The sequence below is a fragment of the Podarcis filfolensis genome (assembly GCF_964270895.1).
Source record: "Podarcis filfolensis genome assembly, chromosome: 9".
Classification (NCBI taxonomy): domain Eukaryota; kingdom Metazoa; phylum Chordata; class Lepidosauria; order Squamata; family Lacertidae; genus Podarcis; species Podarcis filfolensis.
This window is the reverse complement of record NC_139610.1, coordinates 41,368,484-41,388,907: the sequence shown is the minus strand read 5'-3', so window position 1 is coordinate 41,388,907 and position 20,424 is coordinate 41,368,484. Positions and strand designations below refer to the sequence as shown.

The window sequence follows — 20,424 nt, the reverse complement described above, 5'->3', positions numbered from 1 at the left end:
AGAGGAAATAAAATAGAAACACAGTTTGGAGCTAGTTTGCAGTATTGCCTTTGCTCCTTTTGATGGAAGTCAGGCAGACACAAAGCCTGCAAAAATACCTGCAGATTTTGGAGACTGATTCAAAAGAATCTAGCATTGACTAATAATAATAATAATAATAATAATAATAATAATTTATTATCACCAGTCACCAAGACGTGTGACTAGGCAGAAAATGGCATTGTTTCACTTACTTGGCACCAAGCTCTTCCACAAAAACAACAACTGGCCCGTTTGGAGACTGGACTTCTTGGATGTGAGCATTATAGAATCTTCCACTTTGGTCTAAACGCACCTATGGAGTAATGAAGAAGAAAGGAAATGTTTCTGTAAAATAATGTCTCTCCTCCTGAACCACTTTGCCAGTATCAAGTAGAAGCAGTACTGATAGATGCCAAGAAGAGAGAAGTAACTTAATACAGTTTGAGAGATCCTGGAACTTTTCACAAGGCAGATCCATAGATCTCCTATTGGGACCACATAAGGAATAACACTGCTTTCCCTTGTGTTGTCACATCAGCAGCCCCACACAAATTCCTGCCATCAACTCGCCTATCTACATCCCTCACAATCCAATCCTACTACAGCCAGGGGCAAAGACTTAACTGGCCTGGAAGCAAAACTCACAGATGAGCCACAATCCCCCACCTAGACTATACATTTAGAGGAGCATCAAACCACATTAAACAGTAATGGCTTCCCCCAAAGAATCCTGGGAAGTAAAGGTTGTTATGGGTCTCGAGAGTCATTAGGAGACTACTATCACCCTCACAGAAATACAGTGTCGTTTAACAGATAATCCCTCCACCCAGGGAACTCTGGAAATTGTACCTCTGTGGAGGGAATAGGGATTGCCTAACAACTCTCAGGACCCTTAAACTACACTTCCCATGATTTTCTTTTTGGGAAGCCATGAATGTTTAATACTTTTTATAGATTTACAGTGCAGATGGGACCACAACCAGCACAGGTACTACACATTCTCCACCTTATGGACTTCTTTGCCTGGCATTTTAATGTTCAAAACCACATCCAAGACAAAACACTGTTTCCTACTAATACCTGGAAGTTCTGTGAGATGCAAAAAGGAGAATTATGGAGGTAGTAATTCTGTTTAGGAGAACAGAACGCTTGTTACCGTAATCCCAGGAGTGGGGAACTGGATCTGACAGGACGGATTCTTATCTCGCATCAGCCTGTGAAGACTAACCTTGACTTGACTTTTTGTTGGAAGCAGCCCAGAGTGGCTGGGGAAACCCAGACAGATGGGTGGGGTATAAATAATAAATTATTATTATTATTATTATTATTATTATTAGAAGGGAGCTGCTTACTTGGCATCAAATTGACATCAGGTGACACAATTTCCTTTGCCTGCAGCAGGCAAAAGCACTGTGCTGATTGTCATCAAGTGCAAGGCTTGGTGCACTTTCAAAAAGGACCAGCATTTGGAAGCACAGTGGGAAGAGAAGGATTAAGATAAACTATAAGGAGGATTGCCACCTTTTTGTTCGACAGAGGCTCTGGGACTTTCATTTCAGCAGCTTCCCTCAGCACTGAATTTCCATGCTGGGGGAGGAGCCCAGTTTGATTTCAGCCTTGCATTTCTGCTTTTAAAGGCACAAAACTTCTATCAAGAAAATAAGTGGCAACCCCATAGCGGCACACAAGACTGAGGCAAGAAACGGTAGTTAAGCGGAATTGGCTCACATTCAACATCACCTACTTTGCATTTATCGCCAACTGAATATTGCATGCCAGCAGCAATAGAGAAATCTTGCTTTTGCTGATCTGCAAGCACAAAAAGAAAACACGTCATTATACACTAGCAGGTGAGCACAGAATAATGCTTGATGCTCTTCTTACACCAAGAAACTGATTTCAAACTACGGAGCTCACCTCGTTTTGACTGCTGCCAGGCTTCATATTCAATATTTTGGTAGACTGACGGATTCAGTGACCTAAGAACGCCTTTAGGTAAGGTGAGGGAGTTGGATCTTCCACGTTTGTGAAGCTGCTGTGTAATATAAATAAGGAAGAATTTAATTAAAAATACATTTAAAAAATTAAGGAAGAAAAGAATATCCATTGCAACAACGGAATATTTGTCTTTACGTATTTCTTTATATAAAAGCATTCATACCACTTAATATTTCAAAAATCTCTATTTTTTTTGCACAGATATGAACAAGCTTGGGCACAAATGCAAGTATTGTTGCAAACAATACAAACACAGTAAGATCACAACTTACATTCCAGGGTCACTAAAGCCAAAATCATATATAGCCAAAACACATTGGGTGAAACGGCGGGTAGAATTTCTAAAGCATTTTTTCCTGGCCAGTCACCCCCTTTCTTCTCCTCGTTCATTCATTTAGCCAAGTGTGTAAAGCAGAATGTGCACAAGTTAAATACATATAGGTTACAGGCTTACTGTTTATTGATTTTTAGATTCTTACATGATATATAAAAAAGAAAAGAGGATCTCCAACTATAGCTTTATAAAAATTCCTAGACAGCAGAAAATCCATTGTAATAAGTCAAATAAAGTAGCCTGATATATCTCTGATTCACAGAGCAAAGCTTACCAAGGCCTTAATACATAAAACACTGTTTAGCAACCAGAATACATTCCCCCCTTTTTTCCTGACCAGATGTTTAAGGGTCAGACTAAAGGAGCGACCTATATTTTTCCTCAAAGGCAAACCAAAGGTACTATCAGAGAAATTGCATTCCACCAAAAATAAATGCAGTTTGCAGCACAAGCCTGTGTTTACTCAGATGCAAGTAATCAGGTGTTCAGTGAGGCTTGCTTCCTAATGCAGAGGTCACTCACTTTTGCGGGGGTCTGAGGACACATTAGCAAACCGGAACAAACTGTTGTGGTCACAACTCACGCAATGAAACCTATTCTACTGGCTGCAGAAAAAAATGCTTCTTTCAAGCCAACTTTCATGGGGAAGGAAAACTACAGGGCACCATGAATCTCTGTGGGCACATGTGCACCACGATAGTTGTGTTGGCAACCCCCTACACTGAATAGTTAAGTGCATGTAGGAGTACAGCCTTAGCAACGTGAACTATGGCGTTGCACTTGTTAGCGTCAGTGCACTGAAATTTCTCTGGCTTACACCTTATGCCAGCTAGCATTCCCTGGATGAAATTAAGTCAAGCTCCTAAACACCAATGGTAATATCCTCAGCTACATTGACACAGAGACCCAGAACTTTATAGGTAACTGAGAGAAATTAAAGAACAAAAATTAAAGCAATATACCTGTTTGCCTTCAGGTGGCTTCAATCCATTGGTATGATTGGCTGCAGCCGTTTCACTTCTGTGAGGAGCAAAGGTATAGAAAAGCTTTTTTTTTGCAACAACAAACTCTGTATTTTTGTTTTGACACTATCACCCAGCTTTGTAAACAAGTTCACAAACATTACTAACATACAGATTTTTTGCTAGCCTGCTAAGAGGCTAAAACCAAGGAAACACAGGCTACTAAATAAATCTGCCTTCTATCAAGTGCACTAGGGACAAAGGAAGCCCACTTCATGTCCCAGTCTAGCATAGAGAAAGCCAAGCCACTTACTCTCTGGGATGGAACTCCTGGCCACCTATGGCTGCCAGGCAAGGTGTTAAATATTTTGACCTTATGAAAGCTGCAAATATCAATTGAATGTGGCAAGACAATCCATTCCAGACTCGCATTAGTAGGACTAATATATTTTAAATGTAAGTATTCTGGTTTGACCAGGCTGCTGAAATCACACTTGCAAGCAACCATTCAGCAAGCATCCAGTTGTTGTTTTTAAAGGAATACAGATTCTGTAAAAAAAGTTTGAATTTTTTATGTCTTCTGAGCAGACATAGAAGAACCAGGTGTTGCTACTAATTTTTTGCTTTGTTTTTTTAGAAACACCGTATTTTAAAAAAAATTAAAATCCCCGTATCAGGCATCAAACATCTCAGCCAACATGATACTCCCTGTGCTTTTTAACGCTGAATTTGTAGACTTACTCCATGTCTCCGTCCTCTGAATCAGACGCTTCACTGTTTCCGTCGGCATCCTTAGTCACTTCAGGAGGGCTGAGTTCTTTTAAGATTTTACTCACATCGACGCCGAACACTTTCTCGTACAGCATTTCATACAGAATAGCTAATCAGGGCAACGAAACAGCATTTATCAGGGTTAAGCAATCATACTTTAAACAGTTCTACATGCGACATCATTTTACATAGTTTTAATTACATGTTGAAATTAGGCATCAAGGATACTATCTGAGAGGTATTGATGCTGCCAATGTGTCCTGCACAAGGGAGTTAAGCAATCTGGGAAAGTAGCCAAAACTCAGCTGATTAACGAGTCAAGGGCTGCGTTTGGATAACCACATTTGGCATGAGCAGGCAACAAATTATTCTTCGGTTTGTGTGTACTTTTGGAGAAATACTACAATTCACTTTCTGGGTAAAACTTCAGCATATCTATACAGCTTCCAGTTCCTAAGCAGGAAAAGGCCATTCTTGGTTTCAACAAAAAGATTCGTAACGAAAATGCCAGACTGTATTCCAGATGCAAGAATAACTGCTCTGATCTGGAGAGTCCCTTCCATCGGCAGAAAACACTGTTTTTCATCAAATGCTCAAAACTCCTCTCAGTTTAAGAGGCAGTCCATTCCACTGCCTCTTATTTATTATATTTATATTCCTCCTTGCTTCCAACATGGAACTCAAGGTGACGTACATGGATTCCCATGTGGTCTCCCATCCAGACACTGTTCCGACCCAAACTTACTTACTTTCCACAAGGTGGCCACCTTCAAACCAAAACAAGACACAGAAAGTTGTGCCTTCAAACCATGCTGCAGTTTGAAGGCAAGTAAGCACTGGAAATGGTTGCCTCCAAGAAACGTGGGAACGTGAAGCTTCAGCTGGGTCTGCCAAGGCTCACCATCAAAATATCAGTACTTACACTGGCAAAGAGCAGCATTGACTGTGTATTCTACCGGATAGACAATATCGTAGTGGCTTCCACTGGTGAAACACAGCAATACCTAAGAGAAAGCAGAATAATAATATTGAAACAGCATGATCAGAAACCAACACACTGACCAAAAAACCAAATCAACAAATACCTCCACAAAGCAATTTTAAAGAAACATTTAGCAAGTAGAACTGTTTCAAGACTCTAAACTTAACTAGTTGAATACTGTCTATGTTTCCTGGATATACTCAAGCAGTAGAAGAAACCCAGCAGAAGTGTGTTGACTTGAACTTTATTAGGATCAGATATGTAGACAATCCAGGATAAGATTTTTTAGAATACTGATAGCAGGTTTGTTGGGTGGGGCGGAGAATTCTGATATCAGAGGAGGAGGGTTAACGCTCCTTCCCTGCTTCAAACATCACATCCCCAAGCCAAGATTTCAGCCATAGGCACAGGGCTGCTTTTTTTAAAAAATGCAATTGTTCTTAAGTTTCAGAACACAAAAAAGAAACAGAACAAAAAAATGCTCACTGCTACTGCACAATACTTGTAAGTTGCCTCCCCAGGATGGGAAACAGCATTAAGACTAGGAAAAGTGACAGGGGGGAGGAGTTTCCTCTCCAGCCCTGATTCAAATCCGACATAGAAGCTGTTGATATTTATTTTCAAGATGCAGGAGAAACTAACAACACAATGTTTTAGTCTGACTTCAAGACCCTAAACTAAGCAAGCTTAACCCAAGCCAAGCACGTACAGTGGTACCTCAGGTTACAAACACCTCGGGTTACAAATCCGCAAACCCGGAAGTAGTACCTTGGGTTCCCCCAGGATGAGAACGGAAATCGCGCAGCAGCAGCAGGAGGCCCCATTAGCAAAAGCGCACCTCAGGTTAAGAACAGATCTCCGGAATGAATTAAGTTTGTAACCCGAGGTACCACTGTATTGTTATAATGCTGTGCTCTTGCTTTGGGCTCAGAGGTAGCATGCCATTATCCCCACATGGCAAAAGATGCCGCACCAGCTCTGCCCTAACTATTCTGCTGCAAGTTCGCCAATATTAGCACTTCTCTTACCTTGTCAGGAAAGCCATTTTCAGTTACATGCGAAGGAGCAGAATTTGGTTCCTGATATATTATGAAGTCTTTTCTAAAAGAATATGCAAAGGGGGGAAATGTATTAATAACAGACTTTAACAGTACAATGTCATTAACAGTACAATCATCCACATCCAAACAGTCCCAGAACCATATATATCCACTAAGAAAATGGCAACGTCAATTGTTGCCAAATTCTTGAACAAGAATTCTTCACAGTAGCCAAATGTTTGCTTTGATTCATATTGAAGGAAAACGTAGAAGTATTTCTTACCTGTACATAAGAGAAAGGGCACTTATTTCCACTTGTCCGACCCATTCCTATATCAAAAGGGGGGGGGGAAATATTGCAATGAAAAACCACCACTGAGGAAGAATACTTTTTACATCAAGTTAGAACACAGCCCATCTTCTCCACATGCCCAGTGGAAAGTCACCAAGTTGCTCAAGAACACACATCAAATCACCAGCAACAGACTAACATTTTAAAAGTTTCATCGTACCTCGCCTAATGTGCATTTACTGCAGCTCATCAGAATTATATTTAGGGGTATGAAATGAAAATTTAAAAGTCATTTCAATCCAGCTGAATGAATATTCCCAGCTTCCACATAACCTCATCCTCCGTGAAGTATATTATGCAAAATATTAGGGGGGTGTGGATTAGCCCCCAATACCAATGCTTGGCACCCCTCCACAAACTGTTTTCCATGTGTCCAACAGTGCACACAGGACATTGACTTAAGCAACTGGCCTATTTGATTAGGCGGTCTATAGGACTCAGACCAAGTTGGCAACTCAGACCCACCCAAGCTACGTATCTGGCAGGTGGCAAACCTGTTATCTTTCTACTGTACTGCCTATTGAAGGACCTCCTTTTGTGAAAAGCCTGGTCTGTATCTTGCTGTTTTTTAATTGTTGATGCTTTCATTGTTTACCCCAGGGGTACGCAGCCTAAGGCCTGGGGGCCGGATGTAGCCCAATCGCCTTCTCCATCCGGACCACGGATGGTCCGGGAATCAGCGTGTTTTTACATGAGTAGAAGGTTTCCTTTTATTTAAAATGCATCTCTGGGTTATTTGTGGGGCCTGCCTGGTGTTTTTACATGAGTAGAATGTGTCCTTTTATTTAAAATGCATCTCTGGGTTATTTGTGGGGCATAGGAATTCGTTCATATATTTTTTTCAAAATATATTCCGGCCCACCACATAGTATGAGGGATGGTGTACTGGCCCATGGCTGAAAAAGGTTGCTGACCCCTGGTTTACCCAAATGAATATGGCAATCTCAACAGTAAATGCCTACATTTAGATACTATTAGAGGCTTTCCTCTCCTTTAAATCTTTGGCAGCTTGCTAAAGCTAGCTAAGGACAGAGCAAAACGGTTTCTGAATTCCTACTTGCAGGGACCAGCAAAGTCTGTGCAATTCAAAGCGTGTGTTCCTCCACCATCAATATGGGGTAATGGTACTGTTATTATCCCTTTTGCAAATTCCACAAACACCCAGACGGACTCAAATAATTTTTTTAGCAGGGCTTGTGAAGAGCACACCACATGTAACACCAAGACACAAGAAAAGCTTGTGCACACTTCAGGATTAATATTTAGGAGAAACAGATGAGCCAGCTGCAGTCAAGTAGTGTGCTTTACATCACACACTACATACTTAATCCAACAACACATACCTGAGGGTTTTCAAGACTCTTCAGGTATTCTTCAAATGGTCCCTCTATAAACTGTAAAATATTAACAATGAAAAGAATTTGTTAGCAGCATTGTGGTGAAACAGCTTTGACATAATTTCAGAAAAAGTTCAGCTCTGTCTGGAAACCCACTGTGTGATCTGAAAGCCTTTCCAGAGCAGGGGACCCTCAGGGGCCCAGGGACTCTTAATTTCAGGGTCAGGGGTTCGAGCCCCACATTGGTATTGCAGGGGGTTGGACTAGATGACCCTTTGGTCCCTTCCAATTATATGATTCTATGACTGAATGCAACCCTCAAGGTTTGCTGATTCAGCCTTCACGATTCCCTGGTCTGTAACATCCTCGGGTGCTTTTATCTAGCTGAAACGTGTCCTTTAACTGTGATAATGCCTCTTGCTGCCCTGGACAGGTGTGTTCACATGTCCTATGTGTATAGAAACCTCTGCCTTCTGCATGGCTAGAATGTAGCCTGCCATACAAAAGCAAAAGTCACAGTCATTGTTCCACACACTTTCTGCCAACCATTGGCACGCAGCTGCTAAAAAGTTAAAAATAGGTTCCCCACCTGCTGCTCTAGTCTCAGATTTAAGGGGGAAGGAAAATGCACTCTGCACCTGCTCAGAGGAACTTCATATGTTCCAGGGTTAAATGCTGGGATTAAAAACAGATGTCAGAGCTGAGCCCTGGTACAAATTCAATGCCGCATATCAAAACAAAGCCTTCAATAACTTTTTCACTGCTTTTATTTATCATTTACTGCATGTCTCTCCCACCTTTCCTCCCAGGAGCTCAAGGTGGCATACATAGTTATTCTTTTCCTTATTTCAGGCATGTCCAAAGTCTGTTTCGGGGGCCTAATCCGGCCCGCCGGTCAGTTTAATCCGGCCACTGTGGCAGTTTATTTCCTGGGGTAAAATCCCAAAAAAGGTCAACAATTTTGGTTGGCTCCTTGGGTTGGCCCTCATGGCCCTTCACTTCATCAAATCTGGCCCTCTTTGAAAAAAGTTTGGACACCACTGCCCTATTTTATCCTCACAACAACCCTGTGAGGTAGTTAGGCTGAGAGCGAGTGACTGGTCCAAGTTGAGTTTCATGGCTGAGTGAGTATTTGAACCCTGGTCTCCCAGGCCGTAGTCCAACAACACTCTAGCCACCGTTGCTATCCCTACTGTAATGCAGTCCTGCCTAGCAAATAGCCTACCCTCAGCAAATTACTCATAAATAAAAGCTGCAACAACTGCAATTTTGTACAAAAAGTTATGTCGATTCTTCTTCTCCAACATAGCACTTAATCAGCCACAGACAAAAACAATCTACTGTTCAATTCAAAATGTAAAAAATAATAAGCCTAGGACAGTTCACATAGGCAAAACACCCCCAGCCACACAATCTGCATGGAAGACACAACAGATGTTAAAAGTGATCTGACGCATCCCAGAGTGACCATCTCCACTATCGAAGCAACTTGATAATGTATTGCCAAGGACACAGGAATCACCACAAACTCGTCCTGGCAGCATCTGAGGATACACCAGGCCACGCATTGCCTCCTCCTCTACAGGAATACAGATGTGAAAATCCCCAAGGCAGCTCAGGCCACACTGGATGGAGGAACCATGGACCCTCTTTGAGGAAGCTCCCAAGCTCTGAGATTGGGACTGATGAGTATCTAAGAGATGCATCCAGATGACAAGCTTCTGGCAGGTGTGCCAAAGTAAGCAGGTTCACGATACAAATCTGACTCTTGCCACATTAGGAAGATACACATCATACAGCTGCAATATACATGTCTATGTGTGTACATATATGTGTACTGCTTTTGTTCATAACAACAAAGTAATTGACAATAACTGGAGAAAATGCAGCTACACTGTTAAGAATGCATGAAAGCAATCTAATGCAAGCAGCAGCTGTACGGACAGGAATGCTGGTTTCTCGGTATTTGGACACCCCCTCAGAACAAGTTCCAGTGCCTTGAAAAAAAAGCTGACTCAGATGAAGTATCTACAAAAGCCACACCTATAGAGTGGTACCTCGGTTTAAGAACAGCCTTGTTTATGAACAATTCGGTTTATGAACTCTGCAAAACCGGAAGTAGTGTCCCGGTTTGCAAACTTTACCTCGGTCTAAGAACAGACTCCGAATGGTGGAAGGGTACCGGTGGTGGGAGGCCTCATTAGGAAAAGCGCGCCTCAGTTTAAGAACGGTTTCGGTTTAAGAACCGACTCCCAGAATGGATTAAGTTCGTAAACCGAGGTACCACAAAAGCCCTGTAAGGTAAATTAGGCTGGGAAGAAGAGACTGGCCCAAAAATCATCCGTTGAGCTTCATGACTGAGCGTAGATTTGAACCCTGATCTCCAAGGTCCTAGTCTAATACTCTGACCACTAGACCACACTGCATTTATTTACAGCACTTATTAATTTACTATGTTCATTTATCTCTTCCCATTGTGGAACTCAAGGCAAAGTACAAGGGGGTTTCCCTGGCTGCGTCTCCTCCAGGCACTGAACAGATTCAGACCCGCTTAGCTTGCATTGAGAGATGACTGAATCATGTGTCTTCAGCCCATGTCCTGCAACTATAAACCATCTGATCAAAGCAAAACAAAGTTGCCCTTAGCGAGAGTGTGTTGGAAGGAGCGTAAACCCAGGGAGAGTGGGAAAGGAAACAGTTGTTTACACCAACCTTTGCTAACCTGGTACCCTCCATTTTGGACTACAACCCTCATCAGCTCAAGCCAGCATTTTATTCTATTTTTTGCCAACCTGGCGTACGCCCACAAAGCAGAGCCGTGAGAAACAGCACTGCCCCTGATAAGACACCCTGCACAATGAAAACATCGCTTGCTTACCGCTTCAAAATGCTCTCTGTTGTTCCGCAGGAAGTGTATACAGGCCATCCTAATGTCCAGATGTTGAGCCTGGGAATGGAAAACCTAGAGGAGTCAGATAAAAACAACAACAACAAAGTGTTTAATGAACTGGTACCAGTGAACAGACACATTACTGAGTTTCAAGCTTGCATATGCTCATGCACTCAAATGTAAGGAGTCAAAAAGCTGCTGCGTTAGTAGTAAAGGCAAAATAAAAGACAAATATACAGCAAAAACTGAGGCCTGATCTGCACATGTGGAGTCTGAAGTGGAAGAATAGACCGCTCAAATTTAAATTGGGGTGGAGTAAGGCACTCCATGAAAGTGTGCCCATGCTTTTGCTTAGTTATGTGGGTTTTATTTCTCAAGTTTAGGGAGACACTGAAAATGGTATTTCCCACATGAACACACCCCTGAAATCTGAAAGACATGAGAGATGTAGCTATAATACGTTGCTGCTCCATCTCACTTTGACAGCTATGACTGCCTCAGTGTCCTATCAGTTCCCTCAGTTGGAACGGGCAAAGAAGGGCACAAAAAGAAAGCCTCACCACCCTCAGTCAAGTCCAATGAGCAATATCTTCTCCCACATCACAGCTTTAAGAGTGGGGAGAAGAGTTCAGAAAAAATATTTTAAGAATGTTATGTTGCGTGACGTCGTTGCTCAATTCAATCTTTTTACATGGTTTTGTATTGTGGTATATAGGTGACCGCCCCCCCCCATCCTCAAAAAGCATTGAAAAGCATTAGTAAATGTAAAGGACCCCTGACCGTTAAGTCCAGTCGCGAATGACTCTGCGGTTGTGGCTCTTATCTCGCTTTCCTGGCCGAGGGAGCCACCGTTTGTCCACAGTTAGTTTTTCTGGGCCATGTGGCCAGCATGACTAACCCGCTTCTGGCGAAACCAGAGCAGTGCACACAAACGCCATTTACCTTCCCGCCAGAGCGGTACCCAGTGGTATTTATCTACTTGCACTCTGACGTGCTTTCAAACTGCTAGGTGGCAGGAGCTGGGACCAAACAACGGGAGCTCACCTCGCCGCACGGATTTGAACCGCCAACCTTCCAACCGGCAAGCCCAAGGCTCAGTGGTTTACACCACAGCACCACCCACGCCCAGTGATGCTCAATTAACTGAGGTTCTGCTTCCCCCAGCAGAAGCATGCCCCCTACCTATAATGTTCCTTTTTTGAGGGGGGGAGTTTTACCCATGATCTCCCCAAAAAAGCTCAATAACTTTTTGCCCTCCCCCCAAAAAAGTGAGTCAATAGGCAGGAGGGATGGTCCAGCACAGAAACAAAGCAGCCTGCCTTGGGCAGCAAACCCTCCTTGCTGCCCAATACAGAAATACAACTCCCTTCCCTCTGCCAGCCTTCTTCGTGGGCTTATTTTACAAGGCTATTTAGTGCTTCAGAGGCTTCAAATCACTGCACACATATTATGCTGTCCTTACAACAATCCTGTGAAGTAGTTCAGTTCTGTCCTTCTTCCCATACTGGGGAGGGGAAGAAAGAGACAGAGACACTCACCTGATTCCTAATTAATTCACAACATCTGGGGACCCACAGGTGGAGAAAGGCTAATCAGGAGTTCTTAATTCACTCAGCTGCTCCCTGACAACCCTGATAAGCCAACCCAAAAGGCTTGCGGCACCTTAAAAGGACTAATAAAATTGTTACGGCATAAAACATCTTCTGAAATGGACTTCACAAAAGCTTAGGCTATAAATTACATTGCCAGCCTTTTCAAGGTACCACAAGACTTTTTGTTGCAACAATCTAACTCGGAAATTATGGTGTTTTTATAAAAAAAACACGTGTTCTCAGAAGTGATTCAGTTATAAGCATCAGGAATCAATCTGACAATACAGCCCAACCCTGTGCCCCCCCCATCGCCCCACAACTGCCCCTAGAAGTGGAAGTATTACTAAGCACAAGCTAAGTCCCCTACATTCAGCTTTGGGAAGGTGCAGAGTCATTATAGCGACAGGAAGCTGACCTAATTTCAAAGCAGCCCTGGGGGTGTTTTGCACTCTGCAAGCCAGACAGCGTTGCACCCATTTCCCCCAGGCCGAATGCCATATTCCAGTCTGGACATAAATCCTCCACGAGTCGGCTGAGCCACAACAGAAATAAAGCAGACCAGAGGCAAGGCGTTTTGTGTTTTCAGGCTACGCACTTAAGGAGGCCGAAGTTTAACTTTTTTCCCCGCTTTCACCATCGTATATAAATAATATACAAGCATCCCATCAAGCATATACAAAAAGGATAAATATCGTGTCTCCTTTCGTTTACCGGCAGATTTTAAATAGAAGTCTACAAAATTGGAGCTGGGAACATAATAAACATGGGAGGTGCAACCGAAACAACTTGTCGGAAGGTGACCAAATTGCTGGGGAGAAAAGAGAATCGTTTCCCTCGAAACTAGAAAAAGGCAACTAGCAAATCTCTCTCTCAACAGTGCAACAAGTTCGCGGAGGGCGCTCAACTCCGCTTTCCACACAGATTCTTTTTCCCGGACGGGTTTCTTTCCTTGGGCGGCTGCGCCCCTAACCGCTCGCCTTTGGCCCTGGAGAGCGCGCAGCCCAGATCCGCAAAAAAACTTCCACCAACTCGTTTCCCCCGGCTTTCTCCGCCGCCTGAAGCCAGAGACAGCCGACGCGCGCCGGCAGGTCAAAGTCCTCCTTCCCAGGGGATTCTAGCTGCACCTCGGAGAGGAGGGAGAGAGACCCTCTCCCCTAACAAAGCCGCCTCTCACGACCCTCGCGCTCTCCGCTTGCCCACCCCGGCCATGTAGCAGCCGCTTGCAAAGGGAGACCTTGCGCACTCACCTGCTCCGCCACGGCTCGGAAGAGGCAAGACCCGTCCTTCGCCACTCGCTTGCGGTACAACCCCTGAGATCGCAGGCAGGCGTCCATGGAGGAATCCGCCGGGGCCTCCGCGCCGGAGCCCGGGGGGCTCTGCTCCTCGCCACCTGGCTTCTCTTCTGCAGCAGCCGTAGCAGCCGTCGCCTCCATGTTTATTTATTGCTCCGGGGGTTGCAGGGAAATCGCGGCTTCAGCCCCACATGCTGCAGGAGAAAGCGGGAGAGATGCGCCTCAAGCCCCTCGCTCCAAGGGCGGCTGGCGGCGCAGCGGAAACCGGACTCCCGTTCGCAGGTCTCCTGCGAGGCGCCCCGCACGCACTGGACGGCGGCAGCGTCTGCCGCTTCTTGCTCGGCCTTCCCGCCGGAGTTTCCTTGGCTTCAAGCCCGGCGCGGAGAACTTGCGCGCTCCTCCTGCTGCCCCGCTTGGGAAGGCGGCTCTCGCCCGCTCCCTTTACGCATCACTGGGCTCCCGGAGCGGAAACAAAAGAGAAACGAAACATGTGGCGCTTTCCCTCCCTGAAACGGGCAGCCCTGAAGTTTGTTTTCACTTTCAGAGCCAGACCGACACCCAAAGGGCTTCTGGGAGTTGTGGTTCGGCCGCTGCAGGAAGCGGCCGCGGCGGGGAGGGAGGGAGGGAGCCGGGAGGCAAAGGGGCTCGCAGGGAAGCGCGGATTCCTCTTATAGTAGGGCGGAGGAGCAAAGCAGCTGCTCTTTCCCGCGGAGGAATCCGTTGCCACAGCGCGATAGCTGTGATATTGGTGGCCGAGCCTCAGTGGTTATTTGGTTCTGGCTTAGGCGGCGACGCAGGTTCTGCAAACTTCAGAACCCACAGCTGGGCAACACCACCTTCATCAAGACCGAACAAAACTCCGCAAAGCAAACTTTCAAGCTCTCCAGAAGTTTTCCTGAAGCTAAATGCTACAAAGTACCCCCCCCCAAAAAGTCCAAAAGTTAGGCTGGGTGTTTAAGCCATGAGATCTGCATTTTTAGACCCAGTTCGAGGGTGGAGATTGCAAACATTCAGTGGGCTGTGCACACACGTCATGCCATAAAAGCACATTCTTAACTGTAGTTAAGAGTTGCTGGGAGTTGTAGCCATCCTTTTCTGCAAATGAGCTTTTGATGTGAAGTGACAGAGAAGAGGGAGTTTAAGCATGTGCAGAGTGTCTTTCCGTCTCTCTAATCCGTGACTGAAGAGTAATGTTTGTGCATACAATGACTGCATTTTTCTTTACTTCTCTGCCTCACAAGCAAGCCAGTACAGTATGCTCCAATAAGCTGGGTCTTAAAATGGCACTCCCCACGCCGGTTATCTGTGTGGAATGTTTGCTGAGTTGCAAATGACACCCCTCCCATAGCACCAAGTGCCCTGGGTGATCTTAGGCCAAGCACAGTATCTCTCAGCCTCAATTCCCTCTCAGAGTTGTTGTGACAATAAAATGGTTATATCATGCCCAGGTGGTGTAAACAGAATGTAGTGGGATGTACACAGAAAAGGTACAACACTCCCAACACTGTGGAAAGTCAATTGCAATTCTGCTTGTCACTTGCAATGGAAGAACGATGATTGGGTAACACTAGACGCTACCTTGTCCAGAAGCAGCCAGGCTTAATACGCTCCTTTTTCAGCCATAGACACAAAAGCAACATCCATTCAATTAAAATCCAAATGCAATAACAACCGCAACCAACATAAAACTCAAATATCCACAATATGCTACCAATTTACATATCACAAGGATACAATATTTAAGGAGGATATTGTTCTCTTTTCAAAAGTGAACACACATTGCTTGTTTGCCCCATATTGGTTATTTGGAACATCCTGAGAGAATGGAGCAAGCACTTTAGTGAGTCCCTAATTTTGCAGGAGCTTGTGAGATCTTACCAGCTGGTATCAAAAACAACACTGGCCTTTGTGGCTCCTTTAAAAGTTAACAAATTATTGTTTTTATCATGAATAATAATTTATTATCATTCATGGATTATGGTCCACTTAATCAATGCGGCTAAACGGAAGCTGCTGAACCATTAGACTTGGACTGGAGATTGGGAACAGCTCTGCCTGACTGCAGAAAGTAATTAAGTGTGCATAAACACTATTCATCTTGTTTTGCCCATTCATTCATTACATGGCTGGCAGTAGATCACACCGACGCTTGATTGTATATTTTACTCCCTTCTGTAGACCTTGTTTGCATTAAATTTTGCATAGTGATGGCTTTTGCATTGATGTGTCTTCTGCCCTCACTTAGTAACAGTTAATACACACGATTATTCTTTCTGTTGTGTGTGTGTTTGTAATTTGCCAAGTTACAGTACTTTGTGTATCTAATAAAACAGGTTTTGATCCACAGAAACTTATAGCACAGTAAGTTTGTATGCTTTCCAAGGTGTTGTTGTTTTTCTTCCACATGCTGGCTGGGGGCTGATGGGAATTATAGTCCAAAAGCAACCATAAGGCACCAGGGACTCAGCTAGACAGCTGCAAATAAAACGTTTGAAGTGTATTGTAAAGTGCATTATAAAAATATGGTACTAGATGGCGATGGCAAGCTATGGCGAATTCAATATATTTTTCAAAACATTTTTTCAAAAAAGCATTTTCACAACTTTTTTATGTGTCTAGATTCCACCTAGGTTAGCGAAGGCTGAGCTAGGTAATAATGTGCTGTTTTTGAGTGTGATGAAACCTTTTACTGGGACCAAAAACTCTTCCAAGATACTGAAAACAAGATACTGAACTATGGGGAGGGGGGGAATCATGTTACACACCCAGATTGTTTCTTTAACTGATGAAAACTGCTGTCAAGGGACAAGAAGTTACAGTACAGGCTATTTTAATTTGATAAGGAGCAGCTAGGCCTTGCCCAGTGTTCTTGGATTCTTACCCTTTTCAATGAATAATGAAAAATCTGCAGCGCACAGAAAAAAAGATAATATTCACAATACTTGCATTGCAATTAAGCAAAATGCTTTTTAAACAAATCTTGTATGAGGATGTTCTCTTTCCTTTTCAGCGTCTGGTCTCCAGTCAGGAGGAGCTGCAGCCATTCTTCCTGAGGTATCTGGCTTAGGGAAACATGTTCTCCTACTAGGCAACTAGGAAGAGAAGATTAAGGTTCCTTTTGTTCCCCTTCAGCAGTTGAAGAACACATGACTAAGACTTGTTGAATAGTTACAGGTAGGTAGCCGTGTTGGTCTGCCGTAGTCGAAACAAAATAAAAAAATTCCTACCGATAGCACCTTAGAGACCATGCACACGAAAGCTCATACCAATAACAAACTTAGTTGGTCTCTAAGGTGCTACTGGAAGGATTTTTTTAATTTTGTTTCGACTTGTTGAACCAAAGGTGTGTTATGTTCGTTTGCCTAGTACAGTGGTACCTAGGGTTAAGAACTTAATTTGTTCTGGAGGTCCGTTCTTAACCTGAGGTACCACTGTAGCTAATGGGGCCTCCCACTGCCGCCACGCTGCCACTACGCTTTCTGTTGTCATCCTGAAGCAAAGTTCTTAACCTAAGGTACTATTTCTGGGTTAGCCGAGTCTGTAACCTGAAGTGTCTGTAACCTGAAGCGTCTGTAACCCGCGGTACCACTGTATAGCACCAGGATAAGGGGAAGGTCCATAGGCTCAGAGGTAGAGCACCTGCTTTGAAAGCAGTAAGCTCAAGGTCAATGCTCAGCACTGCCAGGTAAGACTGGGAGAGACATAGGGAGCTGCCTTATATCGAGTGAATCCAATGGCCCATCTAGCTCAGTATTGTCTACATTGAATGGCAGTAGCTTCAGGGCTTCAGAGGAAGGTTCTCTCTCAGACCTACCCAGAGGTGCCAGGGATTAAACCTGAGATTTGCTGCATGCAAAGCTAAACTGAAACCCTGGAGACCCTTGACAGTCACTGTGGAAAATACTCTGTTAGATGGATCAATAGTCTGACACAGTATCCAGCAGTGTTAGGATGGTCAGCGTCACAACATTCGGGCAGCCCACTGTATACAACCCACACCTCCTAGCAACCAGGTGACAACACTTTATTCCCCTGATGGAGTGGACTGTATTCCATGAGAGCTTGGACTCTGTTGCTATCGCTGCAAGAAGCTTAACACAGCCACCTCTCTGGAAATAGTTTCTATAGCATGAGATAGCCTCCAGATGGCACTAAATCCTTAGACATGTTAGCAAAACATCCAGGGCTGAAATGGTGTAGGCATCCTACACAAGACAACAGCCCCAAAATATCACAATTTACGGTAGACTGTAGGCTCCTCAAGACAGAATCAGAGAATCTTAGAGTTGGAAGGGACCATGAGAGTCATCTAGTCCAACCTTTCAATTTAAGGATCGTTTTTTGCCCGTGGTTTTGAACCCACGGCCCCTAAGATAAAGAACCTCATGCTCTAGAGTTCTCTGTGTTTTGTTTATATTATTCTGTAAAACACCAGGTACACTGATATGACTGTATATGCAACTACAATTATGTTCCGATGAGAGTGTGCTTTCCATTTCCCCTGTTTATTCGTAAATAATTTTAAACATTTTTTCACAAAGATCTTTTTAAAAAGATGGGCCCATTGCTTGTCCTAGGAGTATTGAAATTAATGGACGTGGCTAACTTAGCTCCATTAATTTCAAGGAGTCTACTCTGAGTATGGTTTAGATGGATACAACACACAATTTATTACGCGGGCAGCAACAAATTTAAAATAATTAGAGCCCATACATAAAATCGTTTGGAAACCAAATTGCACAGCACAGACAATAGGATCAGTTTCACAGGTGAGGCTCATCATCTATTAGCAGCATGAGGGTGGAGATCATGTGCCAGAAGGTAAAGTTGAATTTTTTCTAATTTAGTGAGATCTTTCGCCTAGATCTAATTTTACTTTCTCAGTGGTGGAAAGTATGTTAATTAGAAACTTTAGGATATAAGTTGTGGGGCTTCTCGTAATTTGTCAGACAGCCAGTATGGCACATGTATTTATATTCAAGAAACCATAAGGCATTTAGAGCACTCAAAACAGCCTATCTGACAGCAGGGCTTAAAGCACCTTATTCTCTCCTCCACCAGGTCAGCTTGGGGGTTAAAAGAAGTGGCTGGCTCAGCTCTACAGCGCCCCTTTCATCATGGCAGGAAAGGGGACTGCAGCCCAGCTGAATCAAATGGCTTGGATAACCAACGAGATTATATAATGCATCTGAATCTTATTCTGAGCAGGTTGTTGCTGGGAGCAATAGTACAACTCTTGGAAGTTCACTGCCTGCCTCTGATGTTTTGTCTACCCATTCCAAAATCTACCTGCCTGCCTTGGCCCACATCTGTTTGGGCCCCTTGGACCCATAGTTATCCCCATGGACTTGACCCAAACTTAGCTAAGCTGTTTGGCTTCTACCACACTGGTTCCTGACAGGTTTGAGCAGCTAGCGGGAGCGAGGGGAGTTGGGGGTAATGTATATAGCTTGCAGAATGGTGTCTGAGAAGCAAAGGAGCTGTACAGTTAAATAAGCATTAGATGGCAGCATGCTAAGTAGCGTGAGAATGAACAGGTTAATTGCTAATCTCATGGCTCATTCTTGTTTTATCAGTAGCTCAGTGTAATCATGAGCTTCTTCCTTGGCTAAGACCTTGGTAAGGTCAGTTTGCGATTTTGGATTGTTTCAAGACTGTACAGATTACAAGACTTCCCTTCAACCTCACAAAATAATTCTTCAAAAGGTCCATGAGATTCCAGAAATAGGGCCCTATGAAAAATTATGTCAAAAATTCTAATGATCAAATTGCAAGGTTTTGGAACAATGTTAAATGTTGACAGTGCTAGTTTCTTTGAACTTAAAAACTATATACTCTTATTATTTACCAAGCAATCAAGCTGACCACCTAGGCAGGTGCTGATCTCTTAACCAAAGGAATAGTGTTAGGCTTTTATTTCAGCATTCAAATCTAAACTTAGTAAGAAGGCATAAGTATGGCATTTGCTTATTTGTCTGGCATTTTGCTTCCATCCCCTAAATGGCACATGGCAGCTATTCTGCTTTTCTACATATGACAAGTTTTTTAGAGGCTTGCCATTTTAAAACAACTGTTTTGACATTTGTTCCATTCAGTCAACTCTGCTTCTTTCTAAGGATATTTTGTAGGCAAATAGAGATGATTCAGTTGGCAATGACTCCTGCAAGTGGTCTGTTTTAGGAACCACTGCCCTAAACCATTGTAGAAGTCCCTTGCCTCCTAGTTCCTAATGCCAGTTTACGAACTGGAGAACAGAATGGTGTCTGAATGAGATGGCCAGTGTATTGCTGCTCTTAACAGACAAGCCTGTGTATGTTTCCCCAGAGGTAAACCCAACTGAGTTTAGTGGGGCTTTCTTCCAGATAAGTTTGTATAGCAGGGACAGGGAACCTGTGGCCAGACTACAACTCCCATCATCCCTGTCTATTGGCCATGTTGCCTGAAGCTCATGGGAGTTGGAGTCCAACAACAGGGGAAGGGTACAGGTTCCACATTCCTGGTGTATAGGATTGCAATCTGTAATCCATCCTATGCTACAAAGTGTGTACACTTACCTGCTAGCAAACCCCACTGAACTCTGTTGGGCTTACTTCTGAGCAAACATGCATGGGCTTGCGCTGCCAGGTTTTTGCCACATCCCTGTTGGCTTTGCTACTGCACTGCCTTTCATCAACTGTTCATCTGGCCAGTTAATATTCCTAGCTTTTGGAAATATAATTAAAGCTCATGCAAAGGGTGCTTGAAAAAAAATCTCTAATTTTAGTGTATGTGCTGCCGAAGCGATTTATAATGAAATGAAAAAGGTGCTTAAATGCACTTTCGTGAAGAAACCAGAGGCCTTTCTCCTGGGCAT

The 20,424-nt window shown here is 43.8% G+C and overlaps 1 protein-coding gene across 3 annotated transcripts in view; it reads right to left on the bottom strand.

The window, feature by feature from the left end:
* Positions 1-20,424, bottom strand: part of OTUD4 (OTU deubiquitinase 4) — a 73,696-nt gene that overhangs the window by 14,241 nt on the left and 39,031 nt on the right. Inside the window, exons 1-11 of one of the 3 annotated variants that reach the window (XM_083631059.1) lie at positions 13,527-14,144; positions 10,676-10,759; positions 7,804-7,854; positions 6,392-6,438; positions 6,097-6,169; positions 5,009-5,090; positions 4,057-4,195; positions 3,316-3,373; positions 1,939-2,056; positions 1,766-1,830; positions 234-334 (exon numbers count right to left, since the gene is read on the bottom strand). In XM_083631059.1, coding sequence (XP_083487185.1) covers positions 234-334; positions 1,766-1,830; positions 1,939-2,056; positions 3,316-3,373; positions 4,057-4,195; positions 5,009-5,090; positions 6,097-6,169; positions 6,392-6,438; positions 7,804-7,854; positions 10,676-10,759; positions 13,527-13,712 — 1,004 coding nt within the window. In that variant the 5' untranslated portion in view covers positions 13,713-14,144. Of the gene's footprint in view, positions 1-233; positions 335-1,765; positions 1,831-1,938; positions 2,057-3,315; positions 3,374-4,056; positions 4,196-5,008; positions 5,091-6,096; positions 6,170-6,391; positions 6,439-7,803; positions 7,855-10,675; positions 10,760-12,225; positions 12,355-13,526; positions 14,145-20,424 lie in introns of those variants that run through there. The other 2 variants (XM_083631061.1, XM_083631060.1) reach the window with 2 other exon arrangements.